Below are 22,926 nucleotides of genomic sequence, written 5' to 3'. Positions count from 1 at the left end.
CACACCTGGTTAGCATTTCACAAAGCACTCGCACCCCAAAACTCTGGTGTTAAGCCCATGGTAAAGAGAATGTGACTTGCTCAAGGCCACTAAATACGTAAGAGGTTCTAGACTGATCTCAGCTGTGGCCCCAAGTGCTCTTTCCGTTATTCATGTTGACCATCTGTTTCTTCCCCTCGGAGAGATACCTGCTGGACTGCTAGAGAGGCGGGAGCAGAAGTGACTTGGGGTCTGTGCATAAAGGCTTCTGCTTGCTGAGACGCAGCATCTGGCTCAAGATGAAAACACTTCACTTATGGTCACTAAGTTCCCTGATCCCTTCTGTTGTCCAGATGCTAAACTACAGACTTGATTTCTGCTTTATACTTTCAGTGTTTAACAAAATCCCTTCTAACCTCAGGGCAAAAGGCCAATGTATCTAGTGGATTATTCCTGTCTCTTTGTAGCCATGGCTTCTACCAGAGAGAGGCCAGGCCAGCCAGACTCTTGCATTTCTTGATGTCAGCGGTTCATTTTCCTTTTATTTTAATTTTTAAATTTTACTTAAATTATCACATATTAATTTCACAGGTAGAATTCAGTGATTATTGAATACAATAATGACTGCATACAATGCCCAGTGCTCATTACTCCAAGTGCCCTCTTTAATGCCCATCACCCAGTTACCCCATCCCCCCGTCCACCTCCTCTCCAGCAACCCTCTATTTGTTCCTCATAGTTAAGGGTCTCTTATGGTTTGTCTCGTTTTCATCTTTTATTATTCTTTCCCTTCCTGTGTTTATGTTTTCTTTTTTTTTTCCTCTTGACCATTCTTTATTCTTTTTTTTAATTTATTTTTTATTTTCAGCATAACAGTATTCATTATTTTTGCACCACACCCAGTGCTCCATGCAATCCGTGCCCTCTAGAATACCCACCACCTGGTACCCGACCTCCCCCCCCCCCCCCCCCTTCAAAACCCTCAGATTGTTTTTCAGAGTCCATAGTCTCTCATGGTTCACCTCCCCTTCCAATTTCCCTCAACTCCCTTCTCCTCTCTAACTCCCCATGTCCTCCATGCTATTTGTTATGCTCCACAAAGAAGTGAAACCATATGATAATTGACTCTCTCTGCTTGACTGATTTCACTCAGCATAATCTCTTCCAGTCCCGTCCATGTTGCTACCAAGTTGGGTATCCATCCTTTCTGATGGAGGCATAATACTCCATAGTGTATATGGACCACATCTTCCTTATCTATTCGTCCGTTGAAGGGCATCTTGGTTCTTTCCACAGTTTGGCGACCATGGCCATTGCTGCTATAAACACTGGGGTACAGATGGCCCTTCTTCTCAAGACATCTGTATCTTTGGGGTAAATACCCAGTAGTGCAATGGCAGGGTCATAGGGAAATTCTATTTTTAATTTCTTGAGGAATCTCCACACTGTTCTCCAAAGAGGCTGCACCAACTTGCATTCCCACCAACAGTGGAAGAGGGTTCCCCTTTCTCCACATCCTCTCCAACACATGTTGTTTCCTATCTTGCTAATTTTGGCCATTGTAACTGGTGTAAGGTGATATCTCAATGTAGTTTTAATTTGAATCTCCCTGATGGCTAGTGATGATGAACATTTTTTCATGCTTATGTTTTCTTAAATCCCACATGTGAATGAAATCATACAGTATTTGTCTGACTTATTTTGTTCAGCATAACACCTTCTAGTTCCATCCATGCCATTGCAGATGGCAAGATTTCATTCTTCTTGACAGCTGTTTATTTAACATAAACTCTGCGGTCAATGTGGGGCTTGAACTCATGACCCGAAGATTGAAAGTGACACGATCTACCCATTGAGCCAGCCAGCTGCCCCATTTTCCCTTGATTCATTGATTCAACAATATACTATTAGGGTGGGGCGCCTGGGTGGCTCAGTGGGTTAAAGCCTCTGCCTTCGGCTCAGGTCATGATCTCAGGGTCCTGGGATCAAGCCCCACATCAGGCTCTCTGCTCAGCCGGGAGCCTGCTTCCTCCTCTTTCTCTACCTGCCTCTCTGCCTACTTGTGATGTCAAATAAATAAAATCTTTTAAAAAAAAAAGAATTAAAAAAAAATACTATTAGGGTACCCACCATACACCATCACACACCGTGCACATAAGGGGCAGTAACACTATTACAAGAACTATTAGAAGTGACACTATTAGAATTTAGAAGTTCTGAGCTTTCACAGAAACGGGCGCTGGGGGATTTGCCAGGAATGAATGGTCAGTGGTGATTCAGGCAAGGTGTTCTTGGCCCCTTTCAGGAACTCAGTAAGACTGGGACACTGTAGGGGCACCTGGGTGGCCCAGTTGGTCAAGCATCTGCCTTTGGGTCAGGTCATGATCCCAGGGTCCTGGTATGGAGCCCTGCACTGGGCACTCTTCTCAGCAGGGAGCCTGCTTCTACCACTCCCTCTGCCTGCCATTCCCCTGCTTGTGCTGTCCAATAAAATCTTAAAAAAATTTAAAAATTTTTAAAAACACTCTAAGAACACAGTTGAGAACAGGAGGCAGCAACTGGAGGAAGATCTACTTACTCAACAGCGCCTTCCTCACCTTGCAGTAACACGGGTCTCTGCAACTTGAAGAAATCCAGTAGCCTCAGAAAGGTGCATCTGAAAGCAGAAGTGCAGAGCACAACGCAGACTGGAGAGAACTCCCAGAAGTGAATGATATTTTGAGTTGTGAAGAATGGCGCTGGGTTCCTTTTTTAAAAATGATGAACCCCAAATTGAGCCCATCTCAAGACAGCATGGAGTGGGCAGCTGCAGCTAGCTTGAGTCTTTCAGCAAAGGGAAGCTACAAGGCCTTACGTAGAAGAAAAACATTTGCAGGGGCAATGCCTGTACTGAGACTGGTTCTCATCTCTGACCAATTAATTGGATATAGTAGGGGAGGTGACAGAAGTGCTGACCTGGCCACAGGAACCCACTCCTGCAACCAGGTCTCCACCCACATTTCCTTTATCGCTCACTTTAAAACAGTTTCCTACTACTGCTCAGTACCAAACCCTGGCCTTCCATCTGGAACCTTTTTAGTGAGCACTGTTGGCTAGTGAGCGACTCCTTACGGAACTACTTTCCTACAAAAGCTCCTCAGGGAGCTCCAGATGGATGCTAATTTAATACTAAGACTATAAAACAGAGATGCTTAAAGACAAGTTGAGACACTTGGGTTCTTTTGCAAAATGCCTATGTGCAGCGTGCGTACACCATATCTAATTTATAATCTCACACTTCAAAGACACCACATTTTGAAAGAAAATCACTTTATTCTAATTAGCTCACAAATGAGAACATCACAAAGGTGATTTAAGGAGGCACACAAACATCCTTACAGCCCCAAACTCAAACCATCTCAATGAACTTCTATTCAGTAAGAACATGCTTTTTCATTCCAATTCTGAAGAAAGCTGTAATTAAAGATGGAGAGGCTTAACTGGTGATTTTATACTTTATATATTCATTGTTAATTATATATTTTTATGCTAAATTAACTTGGTCATGAGAGATGATTTTCTGTGTCTTCAATGTGAACTTCTTGATTAGGCTAATCCTGCAAACAGAAAAGGTAAGTTAGTAGAGTAATAGCTGTATATTCTTGGCAAAGCAGAAGCCTTCCAAATGATGAAAAGACGGATGAAAGCCCAGGTTTTTAAGATTCTTGCCTAAATGAAGGTAGGAAAATGAAAATGAGCATTTTAACAGATGGTGAATTCTTAGATCAAAAGGAGGAGATTATATAAACAAATTCACTGCCACCACTCCAGATAGCCCAAACTTCAGTTCCACTGAGGGTTGGAATAAACTCTTTTCTCAAATAAGGTGTGAAGAATGCCAATAACTTATCAGTCCTTATATCTAATCTTGGACATGGGTGAAAATGGAATCTAATTTTTTATTCACAGCTTTATGGCTAGATCACTCACATCCTGTAACCAGAACAAGACTTGATACACTAATCTCCACCCACTTAAAGAAGAATCAGAATCACAATGTAACTGGCAAAAGCTTAAGATAATGACTAGAAACCTCTGGACCAACTCTTTGTTAGAAGAACTAGATTATTTTTAGAATGTAAACGAAATCTCCAACTTGTCAGTTTAATTTATGACACAGAATCCCAAAGTTATGAACTGAGCAGATGCAGGATCGAACAGGGACTGATGCATCACCTACCATTTGCAAATCTGCACTGTTTCAGCACCTCGCTGAAACCTTCACAAAGCTTAAGGTCACCCTGGTTCTGGGCGCACTCCAGAAACTGTTTCATCTCATAGTGGCAAGGGCCAAACTGCTGCTGTGGCTGCTGGTATGCTGGCTGGGCTCCCTGAGGCTCCTGAAAGGCACAACATTCAGGACCATTTAGAAAGCAAATTAGATCTACACCTGAACAAAGAACAGTATCCAATGTCTTTGAGGTCAACTGAGGAAGCATAACTAGAACTAGATGCAAATTAAAGTTTCCATCTAATAACATGGAAAGTGAAAAAATTTAAAGGCAAAAGCAAATGGACTTTAACAAAATTCCAGTTATAAGAAGGAAGATTCAAGAACAATGAAGCAAAATACCAGTGAGGTTCAGTGAAGTTTCATGGAGGAGAAAGTGGGACTATTACAGAAAAACTTACGGATGAGAGTATCGAATACACCAAAATACAACTGGCTCCACACCAAACATATATGCTCATCAGAGAAATAAATTCACATACTTCAGAAAAAGGGGCAGTGGCAAATGTCAGAGAAGAGATCAGAGTACAGAGAAGAGATTTAGAGCTACTGAAGAGATTTTTAAACACTTAACTAAGATTGAAACTAAATTTAAAATAAGGGGGAAATGGCTGTTTACAGTGAAATCAAGTTGAACTGCTCTTCTATTCCTTAAAAACAAATACAATTTGTACAGTACTTGATGATGCTGATCTAAGCCACTAACAACTGCCAAGCCTGGCTCTTGATAAACCATTTTCTGTTAAAAGCACTGTGGATTCTAAAATTACAGACAGTTCCTATACATAAGGAACTTAAAAATAACTAGGTTTTCTCATAATGACCCACGGAAAGAAAACACTGCTCAAAACCTTACCTGGTAAGTGATGTCAGGCCTTGAAGGCTCAGCACTACTTCCTCCACCGAAGCCCCCAGTGATGGCGTGACCGATCGTGTGCCCAACAGCAGAGCCCACAGCCACGCCAGCTGCAGTGGATGCCATCTGGGCCATGAGACCGGGCTGCCGGGGTGCAGCCGCAGGTGAGCCAACAGCAGATGGGGGAGCCGCTGCTGGCGGCTGAGCTGCGGGCGCTGGTCTCGGTGCAGCTCTCATCTGAGGAGCCCGGCTGAGAAAGAACAGAACACCAAGTATGAAATGCCCACCTGCTACCAGGTTTGGACTTAAAAGGAACGGTAGTGTTGACCATTTAACACAGGTCTGAATTGCAGGGGTCCACTTTCATGGGGATTTTTTTGATAAATACAGGATAAGTACGCCACGGCATGTATTTTCTCATGATTTCTTAGGAACATTTTTCCTTTAGTTTACTCTATTGTAAGAATACAGTGTTATAATAATAAAACATACAAAATACATGTTACCTGCTTGTTATTACTAAGGCTTCTGGTCATCAACAGGCTCTCACTAACATGTCCAGTACTGCTTTAAAAATCTTCACCTATGGTGGTGGCTCAAGTCATGACCCCAGGGTCCTTAGATTGAGTCCCGCATGGAGTTCCTGGCTCATCAGGCTACCTGCGTCTCCCGGTCCCTGCCACTCCCCCCTGCTTGTGCTCTGTCAAATAAATAAAATCTTTAAAAAATAAAATAAAAGGGATGCCTGGGTGGCTCAGTTGGTTAAGCGGCTGCTTTCGGCCCAGGTCATGATCCCAGGGTCCTGAGATCAAGTCCTGCATCGGGCTCCTTGCTCAGCAGGGAGCCTGCTTCTCTCTCTGCCTGTCTCTCTGCCTGCTTGTGCTCTCTGACAAATAAATAAAATCTTTAAAAAATAAAATAAAAATCTTCACCTATGTTATGTTTCCTCCGGCCATTTTTAGATTACTTCCTCGGGTGCTCTTGCCCCACATAAGGCTAGGTCAGAAGTTTATACTTCGGTTCATCAAGGTGCATCTGGCATCACTTTACAAAAATGTGGTTTTTGGTTCTTTGGAGAGAAACTTCTTTCCGTTAAGTGAACCACTTCCCTATACTCCTAGCCTACTGTTTCACCACAATCCACCCCTACTCCAGAAAACCAGTGTGCTAAAACGTCCTGAACTGGAAAACTCGGGTCGGACCTGGCTTTCCTACGCACTGATAGAAGGACCGTGCACAAGTCACTTGATCCGAGCCGTCGATTTCCTTATTTCTGGAAAAGATGAATAACACCTCTCCCTAAGGTTACTGGTGTTGAGGTTAAAGTGCGAGTAACCGTGTACTTTCAAAATATTTTAAGACCTAGAAAACGGGGGTGGGGGGGCAGGAGGCTCAGCTGGTTAGGCGTCCACCTTCCCCTCGGGTCATGATTCTAGGTCGTGGGATCGAGGCCCACATGGGGGGGGGGTTCCCTGCTCAGCGGGGAGCCTGTTTGTCCCTCTCCCTCTACCGCGGCCTCTGCTTGTGCTCTGACAAATAAGTATTAAAAAAAGAAGAGAAAAGAACTAGAAAACGTCCCTACACGTGAGGCTTTAGTAACTGCGTTCCCGACCAGGCCGAGCCCCCGGAACCCACTGCTGGTGCTCATTTCCCCCATCCTACGGCCTTTCCAGCACACTCCTCCCCCCTCTTCCTTTTTTGGGAGGGGGGCTCCTCCTGACGTTTCTGCTCCCACCTGAAGACGCCACCTCCAGGGCACGGCCGCTCCAAGGTAAAATGCGCTCTGGGAGCGCGCGGCGGGCCGGGCCGGAGGGGGGGTCGTGAGTTCCAAGCCCCTCCCGGAGGAGTCACTTAACTAAACGGGCTCTAGGGAGTCACGGGCGCTCGGAAGCGGGAAGGGCCCCCACCGCGAAACCCAGCCGAAGCCCGTGACAACCAACGAGCGGCGGCGGAGGCTGACCTCCGCCCGCCGGCCTCCGGGCGCCCCCGGCCGCGGCGAGGCCTAGCGCGGCCTCCGTCTGCGTCACGCGCCGGCTGGGCCTCAACCCCCCACGGAGGCCTCACCTGGCCGGAGGGGCCATGCGGGAGGTGCGGCTCCGGCTTCCACGCGGCATGGTTCCTGGCGGAGCGGCCCTGCTTCCAGACGTCCGAGACTCGGCGGAGACCCCGGCGGCTTCGGCGGCGCCGCAGAACGGAAACCAGGGGGCGGGCTGGGCCTGCGCTTGCGACCAATCAGCGCGCACGCAGAGGCTCCTGCTCGCCCACGTCCGCGCGGGCCCTGAAGGTCGCTGGAAGGGCAGGACGCCACGGCGGCGCCAGGTCGCACGCGGTTTGCGTCATAAGTTCCGCGCCGGGCGCCGGCAGGGGACCGGAAGTGCGTGAAGTAACCGCGCGAGCGTTCTGCTCCCAGCTGAGCCTGAGTCGGTGGGGTTTGCGGTTCGCTTCCCAGGGCGGGAGGACCGTCGCCGCTTCCCTCCGGACGTGCGTGTTGTTAGTCGGGCGGACAGATCTCTGGCGCGACTGCCGCTGCCCTCGGACGCGTTAACTCAGCATGAAGTTACTCGCCCGGGTCGGGTGTTCTGAGTCACCGTGTGGGCGCGCGGTAGGGACTGAACGAGGGAGCCGGAATACCTCAGGCAGGATCGACGGCGCCGAGTCGGAGCTGTTTGTATTTCTCTCATCTGGGCTGAGGCAGCAGAAGTTGAGATTAGCGGCGCCTCGCATTTATGGCTGCACGTGTTCGGACGCTCTTAGTCTGTGTCCCGGCCTGTGCGCGTTATCGGGGTAGGACCGTCCGCTGGTAGTCACCCGTGTTCCGAACGACGGTCCGGCGCCGGCGAGGCCCTGCAGGTCCACACGGCAGCACGTGAGACAGGCAGGGAGCGGGACACAGACGCCCGCACGAAGCAGGTCGTGGCGACAGGAACGGAAGCTGCGCGAGTGAGGTGGAAGTTGAGAGGCAGGAGAGGGCGGCTGTCTTTGGAGAGGCGGCATTTGAATAGACTCCTGGAGGAAGCACCGAAAGGAAACCAGGTGTCGATCAGGGGTCGCAGCAGGCCCGGCGGAGGGGCTTGCGAAAGCCCCAAGTGTGTGCGTTTCCGTGACTGTTGGCGCGACAGGCGGCTGCAGTAACGTTTCCGAACCGCTGCAGTAAGGGGGAAGGTTGGCTAGTGGCATTTCATGGGAAGGGCCTTGGGATGGGGTGGGATTTATGGAGGAGGAGAAGCGGAGGTGTTCCCTGCATTTCTGCGTGGATGTCAAGAGACGCCTTCCCCTTCCACCAGAGTAAGAGAGTTTAACGCATTATTTCCAGTAACAGGGAATGTGTGTGCATCCAAAAGGTAAATAACGCACAAACCTTTCACGAAGAAGTTTTATTTTCACGGAACTCAATGAAAGCTTTAATAATGAAGCGACTTTGTACTTGCCGTCGGATAATTAATAAGTGGAGAAGGAGTAAAGGAGCCTTATATAGGACATCGGGGCCCAAGAAGAGCATAACTGTGGACAGTTCAGGCAAGCATCCAGAACAGACTTTTTAAATCATTCCTGGCTTAAGTCATTAATTCCTACACTGAAGAGAGAATATTACATATTTGTACCAGGCTATTTTGTAATGGTATAAGATTTGAAACAACCTAGATTCCTGTCAGTAGAATACTGATTTTTTTTTAAAGTCACATCACATACTATGCAACTATAAAAAAGAGCTCCAGGCAGCAGCTTTTTTCTGCCCAGGCTTTAATAAAACCACCCCTGTGCACCAAATATGTCTCAAGAATTCTTTCTTGGTCATCAGCTCCAGACCCCACCCCACCAAACCTCACCTATATTCCAAAAGCACATCATTTGGTACCTGAATGTGGAGCTTCTGGGTCTTTTCATCTGGACTCAGAGCTTCCACACAAACTTGGTGAGTGCTTTCTCTCCTCTTCCTTTACTTTCGTTCCAGGGGCCTTTGAGGAGTTCCGTCTTATTGGAACACTTTCATGCTTATTGCTCAGGGTGCTTTCCTCTAGCCCGTGGCTACTCTGTGGGGAGGGAAAGCCTGCCTTTTGTTACACTTTTGTTCCACTTTTTGTTCCACTTGGCTGGAAGTTAGTACCCTGGACAGGATGGTAATAAGACCAAGAAGCTTGATGCTGTCTCTACTGCTGTTCTTATACAAAGTTGTCTGTCTTGGGCATGGGATGGCTGCTAATCCCAAGACTCCCATGAGAGGTCTCCTCCTGATTGATCTAATATGATCCCCTTCGCATCCCTGGTCCAGCCACTTCTGGCCACAGGACCTTCACTGGGAGCTGGCCGAAACCAGGACCCAACTGAACTAAAGCCCAACTGGGGAACATTTCCTAGGGAAGTTGGCTGTAAAGACCACATGTGTTGGAATGTTACTTAGATCATGATGGATTTCTATCTTTACTGTTTTCCGTCAATGTCCTCTACTAACTACTTAAGCTACGAAATTGGGTAATTTCCACTTATAAAACTTTTCTAGTATTCTCCATGGGTTAAAAATGCGAGGTTCTTCAAGGCAAGGTAAAATAAGGCATGACCTTCTATGGCATGACTTTCAGGGCACCCATCTGTAGCCTAGGATGCAATGGGGAAGCAGGGGGACCCTAGTGTCCCTCCTACAGGGGCCTTTATTGGCAGCAGTGGTTATAGCGATTTTGTTCGGCAAATCCTTCTGGTCGCTTTGTCACCATGAACCTCTGACATATCCTGGAACACCACCTGGGAGTCCAGGGTGGGGTGGGCGGGGGGATTTTCTAGGTAATGGACCTTCCCTTTTCTTCAGTCCCCAAGGATTCTCCCTTGGGGTGCCTTTTAAACAATTTGGGTTGCAAAACTTAGGAAAAGACAGCTGCTGTAACACTGCATGGCCTCAGTGGGATTTATCAGATCTCTTCTGCAGGGAATAGGGCAAATGGATCTAGAATATCTTCATGGCTCATACCTAACCTTCATTGCTCTACACCAGGACTTCAACTTACAGGCCTCTTACAGAATGTTTGCTCGAACGTTCTGACCAATAACCTCCTCCCCCCCCCACAACATATTGGATGGTAATTATCTAAATGGGCCTCCAAATAAACCCAAGTTCCTGGAGGAAACACAAGCCCTCCCTAGCAAAGGGGACTCTGACCCTCACTGTTCCTCCTCCTAACAGATGTGGGGGCTTCTCCCTCACTCATTTCGTGGGTTAATGGTTATAATTGGAGCCAACTGTGGTTTAGTCTGCCTCAGGATGGAGACTTAAAGGAATATTCCCAAGCAGCTGCTGAAACTCTCTTTGTTTCTCGGGGAAATTCTGTGTCTTCTCTGGCCTGGCATGGACTGCGTATTACCTCTTGTTGGCAGGAAAACATGGCATCTGCTCCTCTGTGGGAGTTGATGAGCTCTGGAACCGGGAACCCCTTCTCTGCCTTCTGACAGCACTTTGCCTCTTCTGTCTCCCCCTCCTTCTGTTTCTGTACCACCTTGGATGTGGCCTGCATAACTGGCTTCTAGATCATCCTGGGTGCCTCAGGCACCATGGCTCCTCCCCTCTCTGTAAAGGGACAAGAAGAGCACCCCCTGGACTTGACATCCTCCACTCCAGATCCCCCCCGAACAGTGTCTCAGGTAAACGTTGACAATGGGGAGGATCCAGGTGGAACATAATTCAGTATTTAAACTAAGTTAAGTTTTTTGGTTTAAGATATGTCTTTAAAGTTAACAATAAATGTGAAACTTTTTTTATTCTATAGAGGTTTGCCGAGGGGCAAATAACCTCGTGTTACCTCTTTCCAATTTGTTAGTAAAAAGATGACTAAAATGATGGCTAATTGTCGCAGCAAAGTTTTCATGGGTAATTGCTTTCAAGGTCTTTGGTAACCTGAAACTAAAGTTTTCTTTGGATGGTAAATGGGATTAAATTCATCGGACATCTAAGTCTTTTCCAAATAGGATAAGGTGCTAAATCATTGATTACTGAATGTATTTGCACTTTTGACTTATTATTGCAAAGAAACTAAGGATATTTGAGTCTGTTGGTAAACATGCTTTGTGCTTAATAGATTCTTGAAAATGCCATCTAAGAAGTTTTGGTGAAACAGTTCATAGTTGGCTAGTACTTAGTTTTCACTGGAGACCAAGGTTTCTAAAGTGAAAAAATTCTATTAACTGTAATTAAGACTGATGGAAATAAGAAAAACAATTCTATGTGTAAGAAAGATATAAGTGATGTAGGAGAAAGAATTCTTTAGACTTTTTGGTGCAAAAAGGTGATTTTATTAAAGCATGGGGACAGGACCCATGGATAGAAAGAGCTGCTATGGGATCATAAGGAGTGGCCCATTATATACTTTCAAGTTGAGAGGGGGTTCGGGATAGCATAAGTGTCTAAGGAATTTTGAAACAAGGCTTCCAAGGCCTGGAGGGGGCTAGCTATTGTTGAGAAAAGATAATTTATTACCGTCTAATAAAGCCTTAGTCATGAGACCCTTCAGATCTATATTGGTGGGCCATATGCTTGGGGGTTTAGTGATAAAGGAAATTTCTAAATGAAGTTTTATATGTTAAAGAAGACTTACAGCATCCTGGGGGGGTGGGTCAGACTTACAGAATCCTAGGGGGTGGGTCAGGCTAGGATTGTCTTTTATCATTAGTAAAGTGTCAATATCAAGGCAGTAGAGTCCCTAGAGAAATGTCACTCTGCCTGTTTAAAGGACTTGTCAGTGAGTAGTAAGGAAAGTTAATTATTTTTCTTCTGCTTTTGTTTCCCACATCATAAGGAATAAAAATGCATTTTTATTGAAGGCAAATAAAGGTAAATTTGTCCTAAAAGCAACTGGTTGGGAAGAAATAGCTTGGGACAAAATCTGAATGCAAAGTAGAGCTGTAGGTTTGTGATGGAAAATCTTTGGAAAAGAATTTTAGGTGTGGTCAGGATGGACTAAGATTGAAATGAATGGATTTTAAAAGTACATTGGTATAAGACTGAAAGTCTGTTTTCTGCTAAAAAGATGAAGTTTCCTTGAATTGTTGGGTCTCCTCTTTATAAGAAAATGTAAATAGTTGTTTTCTCTTTGCCTGCTGAGAAAAAACAGTTTCTATATTTTGCCGTTATCAGGTCTTTGACCAACATCCATAATCCTCTTTAGGTGTGTGCTTTAAAACTTTCTAAGGTTTTAACAAACTTCCCCAAGACTTAAATCATGACCAAAGTCTCCTTGACTGATTAGGCATCTTTGTTTAGTATGTTATGTTTTGGTATAAGGTCATTATCACTTGATGTTCTGATGCTCTAGCTATTGAAGTGTTCTGTGTCACGGAAATAACAGTTTCCTTATCAGTTATATCATAATGAATTCTCAGATCATTAACAATGTCCATTTCTGAGTTTTTGTCTTTTATAATTCTACTTCTCTTACAAAATGAGTTTCATCTTCAAAGGAGTTCATCAAAAGGACTTATAGGACAAATGCAGGTGTTCAGTATCTTTAAGATCAAAACTGGGAAAAAAAACTGAAATGGGTAAGAATTTCCAGAACTAACTAAAAAGCTGCATTTAAGTTAAACAAGAACTAGTAACATGGGACTAAATGAACTAAAAAGATGATTATAGTTTTGTGGCTCTTACTTGAAATATTGCTGGTTCTCTAATGTTTACTCTTTCAGATTAAGGAAGCTTTCTCAAGATATCTATGACTTACAGAAACATGATAAAGTATTCATTTGTGAACACATTGAAGCATCTAACTTTTCTCTCTACCTGAATCCTCTAAAAGTCAAAAGGTCTCAGTAAGTATTCTTTCTTCCATGGCAGTCATAGTCACTTAAGTTCAATAAGAATCTGTTCTTCTTATAACAGGACATCATTAGAAACATTGGTTATTTTACTAAGTTCTTTGACCGGAATGTCATATTTGAGAGAGACATGCATAGACTCAGATATGACCAGACAACTTTGAGGAATTAAGGCTGGCTTTATGAAACCTGGAGCCATAAAGCCCATGGAAATTTTGGCCTGATACCTTACTAAAGAGTTCCCAGCAGCCTTACCAGGTGAGTAAATATCACCTCCTGGCGGCTGGAAGAGCTTCATGACACTTTGGAGACCTCATGTTGAGGGATTCCCACTACAGGTATTGTCGGCATGTCTGATGGCAAGTACTGGGCTTGGCTTCTGGCCTGGAGAGGCTACTAAAGTTTCAACCTAGAGATTCCTTTCAAAAGTTCCAGCAAAGCAAATTCTTAAAAGATCTATATGATCATTATTTTTGCTGAGTTTATGTAAATAATTAGTCCAAGTTTGTTAAAATTGGACTTGTTTTGCAAAGAAATTAGTCTTGATTTGGTTATCTCTGGAAATGAGGGTTATTTTATAGAGAAAAATTGTGTTTCAATACTGCAACTTTGTGGATGTTAAATCCTAGTTTTGATTGTCCTTAAATGTTGTTTGCTTTAGCTAGGCAACTTGAGGTAAACTTCAGAAAAATTGCCACAATAGCCCAGGTATAGGCAGTCTTCTTGCCTGTTACTCTGTGGTGATAATAACAGGACCCCGTGGACATATGATTAAACAAGTGGGAAATGGGACAGGTTCGGGGCACCTGGGTGGTTCAGTGGGTTGGGCCTCTGCCTTTGGCTCGGGTCGTGGTGCCAGGGTCCTGGGATCGAGCCCCACATCGGGCTCTCTGCTCGGCAGGAAGCCTGCTTCCTCCTCTCTCTCTGCCTGCCTCTCTGCCTACTTGTGATCTCTCTGTCAAATAAATAAACAAAATCTTAAAAAAAAAAAAAAACCATGGAGGTGGCAAAAACTTTGCCAAGAGAAATTGTCCCTAGATTTGGACTCCCTTGGTCCCTACAAAGTGACAACAGACCGTCTTTTATTACACAAATTCAAAATTTGGCCCTCCAAAGCTGAGTAGCCCTTGATATCTTGACTGCAGTTAAAGGGGCCCAGAATTATAAGACTGTCTTCTGAGGGGACCCAATGGCTATGTGGCTTTAACTTGTGGCCATGGGTTCCCCCAAGCTAGATATAACAACTTCTCATTCCATAGTGATCTCAATCATTTTCAACAAATTCACATACAGTGATCAAAATTTGAACAAATAACTCTTGGAGGGATTGTTACATATATGTGATACCGGTGTTTGGATGAATGGACCCCTGATAATTACAATAAAATTCTAGTCAGGTGGTAGGTACCAGAAGTCTTAAAATTATGCAAACCTGTTCCAGAAATTCCACATCTAGGAATTCAAGAAATGGTCATGAATGTGGAAAGAAATTAGCTCTAAAGATGTTCATTTAACAAGTCATATAAAATAGGGAAAATCAAATAAAAAACTTAAGGTGTCCTACAATATAGAATTATGTGTTATGATTTATATACATGATAAAATGTTATGCAGCCACTTAAAGTATTATGAAAGAACAACTGACATGAAAAGTATCTTCACAATATATTAAGTGAAAGAGGTTACAAAGTGGTATATATAGTATGTTTATATTATTTGAAAGTTCTTACATATTTTAGTATATGTGCTGACGAAGTGAGCACAAGTTCTTACATATTTTAAAGACTTGAATTATGTGCACTTACTTAGTGGTATTACCCATTGAAGAGGGATTTCTTCTTTTTTATTTTTTTGCTTGTTCATATTTTCCAATTTGTTTGATTTAATTAAGTTATACTAATTAAATATACCATGGTGGTTTAAAATAGGTGCACATATTCTTTGACACATCTTTGAAAAAGTGGAGCCTAGGGTGCCTGGGTGGTTCAGTCGGTTTAAGCGTAAGCCTTAGGCTCAGGTCATGGTCCCAGAGTCCTGGGATTAAGTTCCACATCTGGCTCCTTGCTTGGCGGGGAGCCTGCTTCTCCCTCTGCCTGCTGCTCTCCCTGCTTGTGCTATTTTAAAAAAAAGGAACCTAATCCCTCTCCAACATCATGACCCTAAACTAAAACCACTCTGTTAGCCACCTGAGTTCTTCACCTCTGGAAACTAAGATAGTATGTATTTGTTGTTTTAAGTCACTAGGTTTTGGAGTGATTTATTTACCTAGTTACCTACAGCAATAGGTAACTAATACACAATTTTCACAGTTACTATATTTAACCTATAAAAGTTTTAGTATCTAAGGTTAGCAAAATCTAGTTAGAACATGTTACAGAGTTCTGCTTTAACACGGCTTATGTCTGTCTGGGATTGTGATGAATTGGGAACTGTGTACGAAGTGAGATGTTTAAGAAAGTAAGGTCGTTACACTCTAAATGTCATTTTTTCCATTGGATAACTAAGATATACTTAAATGAATGTGGTGCCTGGTACACACCAGACCAAAAAAGAATGAACCAATGAATGCGTGGGTTTTTTTTTAAGATTTTATTTATTTATTTGACAGAGATCACAAGTAGGCAGAGAGGGAGCAGTGGGATGGAGGGGGGTAAGCAGGCTCCCTGCCGAGCAGAGAGCCCAACGAGGGGCTCAATCCCAGAACCCTGAGATCATGACCTGAGCTGAAGGCAGAGGCCTTAACCCACTGAGCCACCCAGGTGCCACCAGTGAATGTATTTTTAACTGTAGATCCAAAAATACAAAATACTGTATACACAAGTGGTTAGATGGTGTTTAAATAAAGTTCTGTGGATTTCAAAGGGATGGATGTTTACTATGGATGAAAGATTTGGAGAGAACCTGGCACTTAAAATAAGTACAGGTAGAATTTGTTTTAGAAAGATTAAAATGATAAAGGGGGGGAAGGGCACACAAAGTAAGACAGCACAGATTCACATGAAGAAGCAGAATCAAATATGGTGAGGACAGGACAGAAGATCTGTGTCAAGAACCAGTGTGTGTTTTTGGAAGTTGTGTTAACAAAATTTAAGAAAATTTAATAGATGATATAAGGAATTTAGGGTTTTTTATCCTGCAGGGCTATAGCACTCCTTGAGGGTTTTTATATGTTTAAAGTGGCCTTCAGGAAGATTAATCTGGGCATGATGTCTCTGAGACACAGCAGGAGACTGAGGGTAAAATCCTGAAGGCCAAGTCAGTGGCAATGGGAACATTGATGTAAGTGCTGTTTGCTTCAGCAGCACATATACTAGTCATGTGAGGGCCTATGATATACCAGGCATGGAGAGCTTTACCTGTTATTATTTTATTTACACCTCCTAAGATGTAAATTGGTCTCTTGAAATTGGTACAGTATTATATCCATTTAATCCATACAGTATATATAATCCATACAGTATTATATCCAGATAAGCCCCTTGCCCAAATTCATACAGGTGTTTGATTCCTTGAAGCCAGGACTCCTCTATAGCACACCACAGGGAGGCATTTTAAAAGAATGAATACAGTAAATGAAGAATTAAGGATTTGAGTAGAGAGGAAGAAGGGATTGTGCTTTGTAAACTGAAACATTGTTACTATTTATTGGGTACCTCATACGTGCCAGGCCCTTAACTGCGGGAGATGTTTTATATAATCTATAATCCAGTTTGGTAAAGTAATCCAGTATTAGTCCCATTTTACAAATGAGAAAGCAGAGGCTTGGTATAACCTGGCAGTAGTTACCGTGGAAATTTGCTGAATGCCACAGCAATGAAGAGTCACAGTGAGAATTAACACTCAGGTTGCTTCCTCTAGTACACACCAGCCTTCTGAGCAAGGACTCACCAAGGGGCACAGAGGCCTAAAAGAATGCAGGCTGAGAGAGAGGACAGCCTTCTGATAGCCTGTATAATGTTTAAGCCACAACTCAACTCTGTCGTTGGACCTGGGTTTTGTGAGTGATTCTGAACAGCAGGAAGTTGCCCAGAGTAGAGGAAACTGTGATGCTTTCGAGGATCTGTGTACCTGACGAATGGGAGCTAGCAGGGCGCGCCTGGAAGGACTGGTGCCAGATCAAGTCTTAGCCAATGTCCCATGTACACGATTACAGCGGAATATACTCCTATTCTGGCGAGTATTAAGCCTGCACACCACATCTGTGAATCGTGCAGGTTCCGGCCTTTGCCTACCCCCATTCATCTTCGTTACGCGTAAGATGAACTACTTTCTTTGTGGACTTGAAACGAGTTACCGTAGCAACTCGGGGAAAAGAAACCACCAAGAGTTAAAATGCCGTTCTTGCTGCTTTAATGAGAAACCCTAAAAAGGCACACCCGTTGGACACTTGGTGTTACTTAACAATCACAAGGAAAAGAGGCGGCGGCGGTCAACGTGGGCGACGTCGGGAAGAAATGCTGGTCCACATGCATTCTCCCCTGCGGAGCACAGCTGCGCCGAGCCGGAGAAAACACTTCGCCCGGGGCCGCCGGGCGCCCCGCAGGGAACCGCCAGGCCGATCACCGGCCCTGGCCCGCGCGCTGGTGCTGGAGGAAACTGCTCCACTCTTGTCTTAAAGAGATGTTTCCGCACCGCCGACCTCTTCTCGATCCTTCACACCATTCGTACTGTGGCCCAGGGGGGAGCGGCGCCAGCCGTGACTCGCCAGCGGGAGCCCCAGCGGAGGGGGCGACACTGCCCGCCGCAGTCGCAGACGGCCAGCCCGACGGGCGCCCGGGGGGCAGGGTTCTGGGCCAGGGTCCCGCCGGCTGCAGCCCGCACGCACCCGCGCTCAGACCAGGCGGGTGCGCGCGCGGGGCTGCAGCTGGCGCTGGCGACGCTTGCGCTGGCCGCTGAGGAGCTTCTGCGCGACCTTGCGCTCGTGGCCGCCGGGCACGGGCCAGTTGGTGCGCAGCTCCCGCTCGCGCCGCGTCCGACCCTTGCTGCGCCCGGCCCCGCAGGCCGGGAAGTCGCGCAGGTAGTAGTAATCCAGGCAGTCGTAGAGCTCCTCCTCGGAGTTCACGGGCGGCCACCCCTCCCGTGGCTGCGGCGGGGCCTGAACCTGGGCGCTGAGGAGCACCGGGTCCATGGCGTTGCGCCTCAGGGCCGCCCGCCCGCGCGCGCCCCCGCTGCTGGCAGACCGTGCCCCGCCTTCCGATTGGCTCTGCGTGAGGGGCGGGACATCGGTGACGTCACAGAGCCCGGAAGGAGTTGCTCGCGAGGGCCCAGCTCCAGGTGCAGGAGCAGCGGCCACTCCCTCAGCCTGGCCTCTGGCCGCGACTGCAGGAAGGGCGTTCGGAGGAGTCCGGCCGAGCACTCGGTCCACACTCGCCCGAACTGGAAAATGGCCCCAAGTCAGCCGTGAGAGACTGCGTAGGGGAAACAGGCCGGGGCATCCACAGACTCTTCTCAGCCGTGAACATCAGACAGGTTATAGGTGACGGGGGAGTGCCCGGTGGTGACGTGAGGTAAATCGGTCGCTCCCGTAGGAGCAACTCTGGTGTCCCGGGAACGCAGGGGCCCACGGCCGTCCACTGAGAAGTGTTAGTGTCTTTGATCAAAGGAACGAGACTGATACAAAGCAAAGGTCAAGCAAAACGTTATTTCAGGCCAAGCATCAGTAATCAAACGACTGGTCAGACCTACCTCTTACGAAAAGCCGGTGACGATGATCCCAACAAGGTCACTTCCAAGGAAGGCCACACTGGACAAGCCCGATCGAGATGATGCTGCTCCGCAGATGAAGCCGCTCCATGATTGGAGCCGCTCCCAAGAAGTGCCACTCCCAAGACAAGGCCAATGCTCAATGAAGTTGCTCCCCGGACAAGGCCGCTCCCAAGAAGAGGCCGTTCTGGCCAAGACCACTTCCTGGATGAGGCCACTCCCAACGACGAAGCAGCAACGATGACAGCAACAATGACAAGGAGGACAACCCGGATGACACAGACTCTGCTCCCCACGATGCTACTCTGACCAGGCTTGCACCCGGAGGAAGCCACCACTGCGGACAAGGCCACGTGTGGTTCGCCGTGGCGAGGCACTTTGCGGCGAGGCTGCTGGTGTCTAGGAGCCGTTGGCATCTCAGGGCTGCTTGCGCCTCAGGGCTGCTGGCGTCTAGGGGCTGTAGGCGTAGGGACGGCCGACCGCTGGACCGCTGGCGTCCAGGGGCTGTAGGCGTTGGGACCGCTGACCGCTGGACCTCTGGGGTCTCGGCAGCTTGCGGGGCTGCTGAAGGCAGGGCCGCCGGAGGCTGCAGGCTGCAGGCTGCAGGCGGCGGCTCGGGCCGCGGGAGGCGGGTCCACCGGAGGCGGGGCGTCAGGCGACTTGAAGCTGCAGGCAGCGGCTTGGGGCCGCCGGAGGCGGGGCGGCCGGCGGCGGCTGGAAGCTACAAGCGGTGGCTCGGAGCTGCCGGAGGCTGGAGGCTGAGGCGGGGCCTCAGGCGGCGGCTGGAAGCTGCGGGCGGCGGCTGGGGGCCGCCGGAGGCTGGACCGCCAGAGGCGGTTATAGCTCTTACAAGAGCTGTTACAGCTCTTCTGTTCACCGTTGACTCCCCTGCTCACCGCCGCCGCCGCTGCCCGAGGCTGGACCGCCAGAGGCGGCTATAGCTCTTACAAGGGCTGTTACAGCTCTTCTATTCACCGTTGACTCCCCTGCTGTCCGCCGCCGCCGCCGCCGGAGGCTGGACCGCCAGAGGCGGCTATAGCTCTTACAAGAGCTGTTACAGCTCTTCTGTTCACCGTTGACTCCCCTGCTCTCCGCCACCGCCGCCGGATGCTGGACCGCCAGAGGCGGCTATAGCTCTTACAAGGGCTGTTACAGCTCTTCTATTCACCGTTGACTCCCCTGCTCTCCGCCGCCGCCGCCGGAGGCTGGACCGCCAGAGGCGGCTATAGCTCTTACAAGAGCTGTTACAGCTCTTCTGTTCACCGTTGACTCCCCTGCTCTCCGCCGCCGCCGCCGGAGGCTGGACCGCCAGAGGCGGCTATAGCTCTTACAAGAGCTGTTACAGCTCTTCTGTTCACCGTTGACTCCCCTGCTCTCCGCCGACCCTCCCGAAGCAGCAGCCCCTGGACAGCCTGACAGAGCAACCTTTATGGGGGTGGCTGAGCCCCGCCCCCACACAGGCAGCCAATTGAATTCCAATTTCCCCAGTGGATATACATACGCCTCACTGATTGGATGTCTCCACCCAGTCTGCCCCACCCTTACATTCAGGGTCCACAAGCAAGTTCCTCTGGGAGGGGCAGACCCTTCCAAAACGACCGGTCAGAGCTACCACTTACGAAAAGGCGGTGACGATGATCCCAACAAGGTCACTTCCAAGAAAGGCCACTCCGGACGAGGCCGCTCTAGATGACGCTGCTCGGCAGGTGAGGCCGCTCCATGATTGGAGCCGCTCCCAAGAAGAGGCCACTGCTCAATGAAGTTGCTCCCCGGACAAGGCTGCTCCCAAGAGGAGGCCCTTCTGGACAAGACCACTTCCTGGATGGGGCCACTCCCAACGACGAAGCAGCAACGATGACAGCAACAATGACAAGGAGGACAACCCGGATGACACAGACTCTGCTCCCCACGATGCTACTCTGACCAGGCTTGCACCCGGAGGAAGCCACCACTGCGGACAAGGCCACGTGTGGTTCGCCGTGGCGAGGCACTTTGCGGCGAGGCTGCTGGTGTCTAGGAGCCGTTGGCATCTCAGGGCTGCTTGCGCCTCAGGACTGCTGGCGTCTAGGGGCTGTAGGCGTAGGGACGGCCGACCGCTGGACCGCTGGCGTCCAGGGGCTGTAGGCGTTGGGACCGCTGACCGCTGGACCTCTGGGGTCTCGGCAGCTTGCGGGGCTGCTGAAGGCAGGGCCGCCGGAGGCTGCAGGCTGCAGGCTGCAGGCTGCAGGCGGCGGCTCGGGCCGCGGGAGGCGGGTCCACCGGAGACGGGGCGTCAGGCGGCTTGAAGCTGCAGGCAGCGGCTTGGGGCCGCCGGAGGCGGTGCGGCCGTCGGCGGCTGGAAGCTACAAGCGGTGGCTCGGAGCTGCCGGAGGCTGGAGGCTGCGGGCGGCGGTTCGGGGCCGCTGGAGGCGGGGCCTCAGGCGGCGGCTGAAAGCTGCGGGCGGCGGCTGGGGTCCGCCGGAGGCTGGACCGCCAGTAGTGGTTATAGCTCTTACAAGAGCTGTTACAGCTCTTCTGTTCACCATTGACTCCCCTGCTCTCCGCCGCCGCCGCTGCCCGAGGCTGGACCGCCAGAGGCGGCTATAGCTCTTACAAGGGCTTTTACAGCTCTTCTCTTCACCGTTGACTCCCCTGCTGTCCGCCGCCGCCGCCGGAGGCTGGACCGCCAGAGGCGGCTGTAGCTCTTAAAAGCGCTGTTACAGCTCTTCTCTTCACCGTTGACTCTCCTGCTGTCCGCCGCCGCCGCCGCCGGAGGCTGGACCGCCAGAGGCGGCTATAGCTCTTACAAGAGCTGTTACAGCTCTTCTGTTCACCGTTGACTCCCCTGATCTTTGCCGCCGCCGTCGCCGCCGCCGCCGAGGCTGGACCGCCAGAGGCGGCTATAGCTCTTTCAAGAGCTGTTACAGCTCTTCTGTTCATCGTTGACTCCCCTGCTCTCCGCTGCTTCCGCCGCCGGAGGCCTCACCGCCAGAGGCGCTTATAGCCCTTACAAGAGCTGTTACAGCTCTTCTATTCACCGTTCACTCCCCTGCTCTCCGCCGACCCTCCCGAAGCAGCAGCCCCTGGACAGCCTGACAGAGCAACCTTTATGGGGGTGGCTGAGCCCCGCCCCCACACAGGCAGCCAATTGAATTCCAATTTCCCCAGTGGATATACATACGCCTCACTGATTGGATGTCTCCACCCAGTCTGCCCCACCCTTACATTCAGGGTCCACAAGCAAGTTCCTCTGGGAGGGGCAGACCCTTCCAAAACGACCGGTCAGAGCTACCTCTTACGAAAAGGCGGTGACGATGATCCCAACAAGGTCACTTCCAAGAAAGGCCACTCCGGACGAGGCCGCTCTAGATGACGCTGCTCGGCAGGTGAGGCCGCTCCATGATTGGAGCCGCTCCCAAGAAGAGGCCACTGCTCAATGAAGTTGCTCCCCGGACAAGGCTGCTCCCAAGAGGAGGCCCTTCTGGACAAGACCACTTCCTGGATGGGGCCACTCCCAACGACGAAGCAGCAACGATGACAGCAACAATGACAAGGAGGACAACCCGGATGACACAGACTCTGCTCCCCACGATGCTACTCTGACCAGGCTTGCACCCGGAGGAAGCCACCACTGCGGACAAGGCCACGTGTGGTTCGCCGTGGCGAGGCACTTTGCGGCGAGGCTGCTGGTGTCTAGGAGCCGTTGGCATCTCAGGGCTGCTTGCGCCTCAGGACTGCTGGCGTCTAGGGGCTGTAGGCGTAGGGACGGCCGACCGCTGGACCGCTGGCGTCCAGGGGCTGTAGGCGTTGGGACCGCTGACCGCTGGACCTCTGGGGTCTCGGCAGCTTGCGGGGCTGCTGAAGGCAGGGCCGCCGGAGGCTGCAGGCTGCAGGCTGCAGGCGGTGGCTCGGGCCGCGGGAGGCGGGTCCACCGGAGGCGGGGCGTCAGGCGGCTTGAAGCTGCAGGCAGCGGCTTGGGGCCGCAGGAGGCGGTGCGGCCGTCGGCGGCTGGAAGCTACAAGCGGTGGCTCGGAGCTGCCGGAGGCTGGAGGCTGCGGGCGGCGGTTCGGGGCCGCTGGAGGCGGGGCCTCAGGCGGCGGCTGGAAGCTGCCGGCGGCGGCTGGGGTCCGCTGGAGGCTGGACCGCCAGTAGTGGTTATAGCTCTTACAAGAGCTGTTACAGCTCTTCTGTTCACCGTTGACTCCCCTGTACTCCGTCGCCGCCGCCGCCCGAGGCTGGACCGCCACAGGCGGCTATAGCTCTTACAAGGGCTTTTACAGCTCTTCTCTTCACCGTTGACTCCCCTGCTGTCCGCCGCCGCCGCCGGAGGCTGGACCGCCAGAGG

The 22,926-nt window shown here is 49.3% G+C and overlaps 2 protein-coding genes across 2 annotated transcripts; both read right to left on the bottom strand.

Annotated features, from left to right (window-relative positions):
- Positions 1–3,271: 3,271 nt before the first annotated feature.
- CHCHD2 (coiled-coil-helix-coiled-coil-helix domain containing 2) lies at positions 3,272–7,318 on the bottom strand. The gene is made up of 4 exons (XM_044234252.1): positions 7,170–7,318; positions 5,106–5,355; positions 4,199–4,358; positions 3,272–3,575 (listed from the first exon to the last, which is right to left on the bottom strand). The coding sequence occupies exons 1-4, from the start codon at positions 7,217–7,219 to the stop codon at positions 3,565–3,567; spliced, it is 471 nt and encodes a 156-aa protein (XP_044090187.1). The 5' UTR covers positions 7,220–7,318; the 3' UTR covers positions 3,272–3,564.
- A 9,914-nt stretch (positions 7,319–17,232) lies between these two features.
- Positions 17,233–18,715, bottom strand: NUPR2 (nuclear protein 2, transcriptional regulator). The gene has a single exon (XM_044233537.1). It carries the CDS (start codon positions 18,025–18,027, stop codon positions 17,731–17,733), a length of 297 nt encoding a protein of 98 aa, XP_044089472.1. The 5' UTR covers positions 18,028–18,715; the 3' UTR covers positions 17,233–17,730.
- Between the last annotated feature and the right edge of the window lie 4,211 nt (positions 18,716–22,926).

This window comes from Neovison vison, chromosome 14, assembly GCF_020171115.1.
Source record: "Neovison vison isolate M4711 chromosome 14, ASM_NN_V1, whole genome shotgun sequence".
Classification (NCBI taxonomy): domain Eukaryota; kingdom Metazoa; phylum Chordata; class Mammalia; order Carnivora; family Mustelidae; genus Neogale; species Neogale vison.
Note: the sequence above shows the minus strand (reverse complement) of the source record. Positions and strands in the feature narration are given on the sequence as shown.

What these genes read in the sequence shown, in the direction of transcription:
- CHCHD2 (XM_044234252.1), bottom strand. Translation starts at nt 7,219, where the DNA reads ATGCCGCGTGGAAGCCGGAGCCGCACCTCCCGCATGGCCCCTCCGGCC. An exon ending in CGCATGGCCCCTCCGGCCAG is followed by an intron (nt 5,356 to 7,169) that starts GTGAGGCCTCCG and finishes GTTCTTTCTCAG; the next exon opens with CCGGGCTCCTCAGATGAGAG. An exon ending in GGCCTGACATCACTTACCAG is followed by an intron (nt 4,359 to 5,105) that starts GTAAGGTTTTGA and finishes TGTGCCTTTCAG; the next exon opens with GAGCCTCAGGGAGCCCAGCC.
- NUPR2 (XM_044233537.1), bottom strand. Translation starts at nt 18,027, where the DNA reads ATGGACCCGGTGCTCCTCAGCGCCCAGGTTCAGGCCCCGCCGCAGCCA.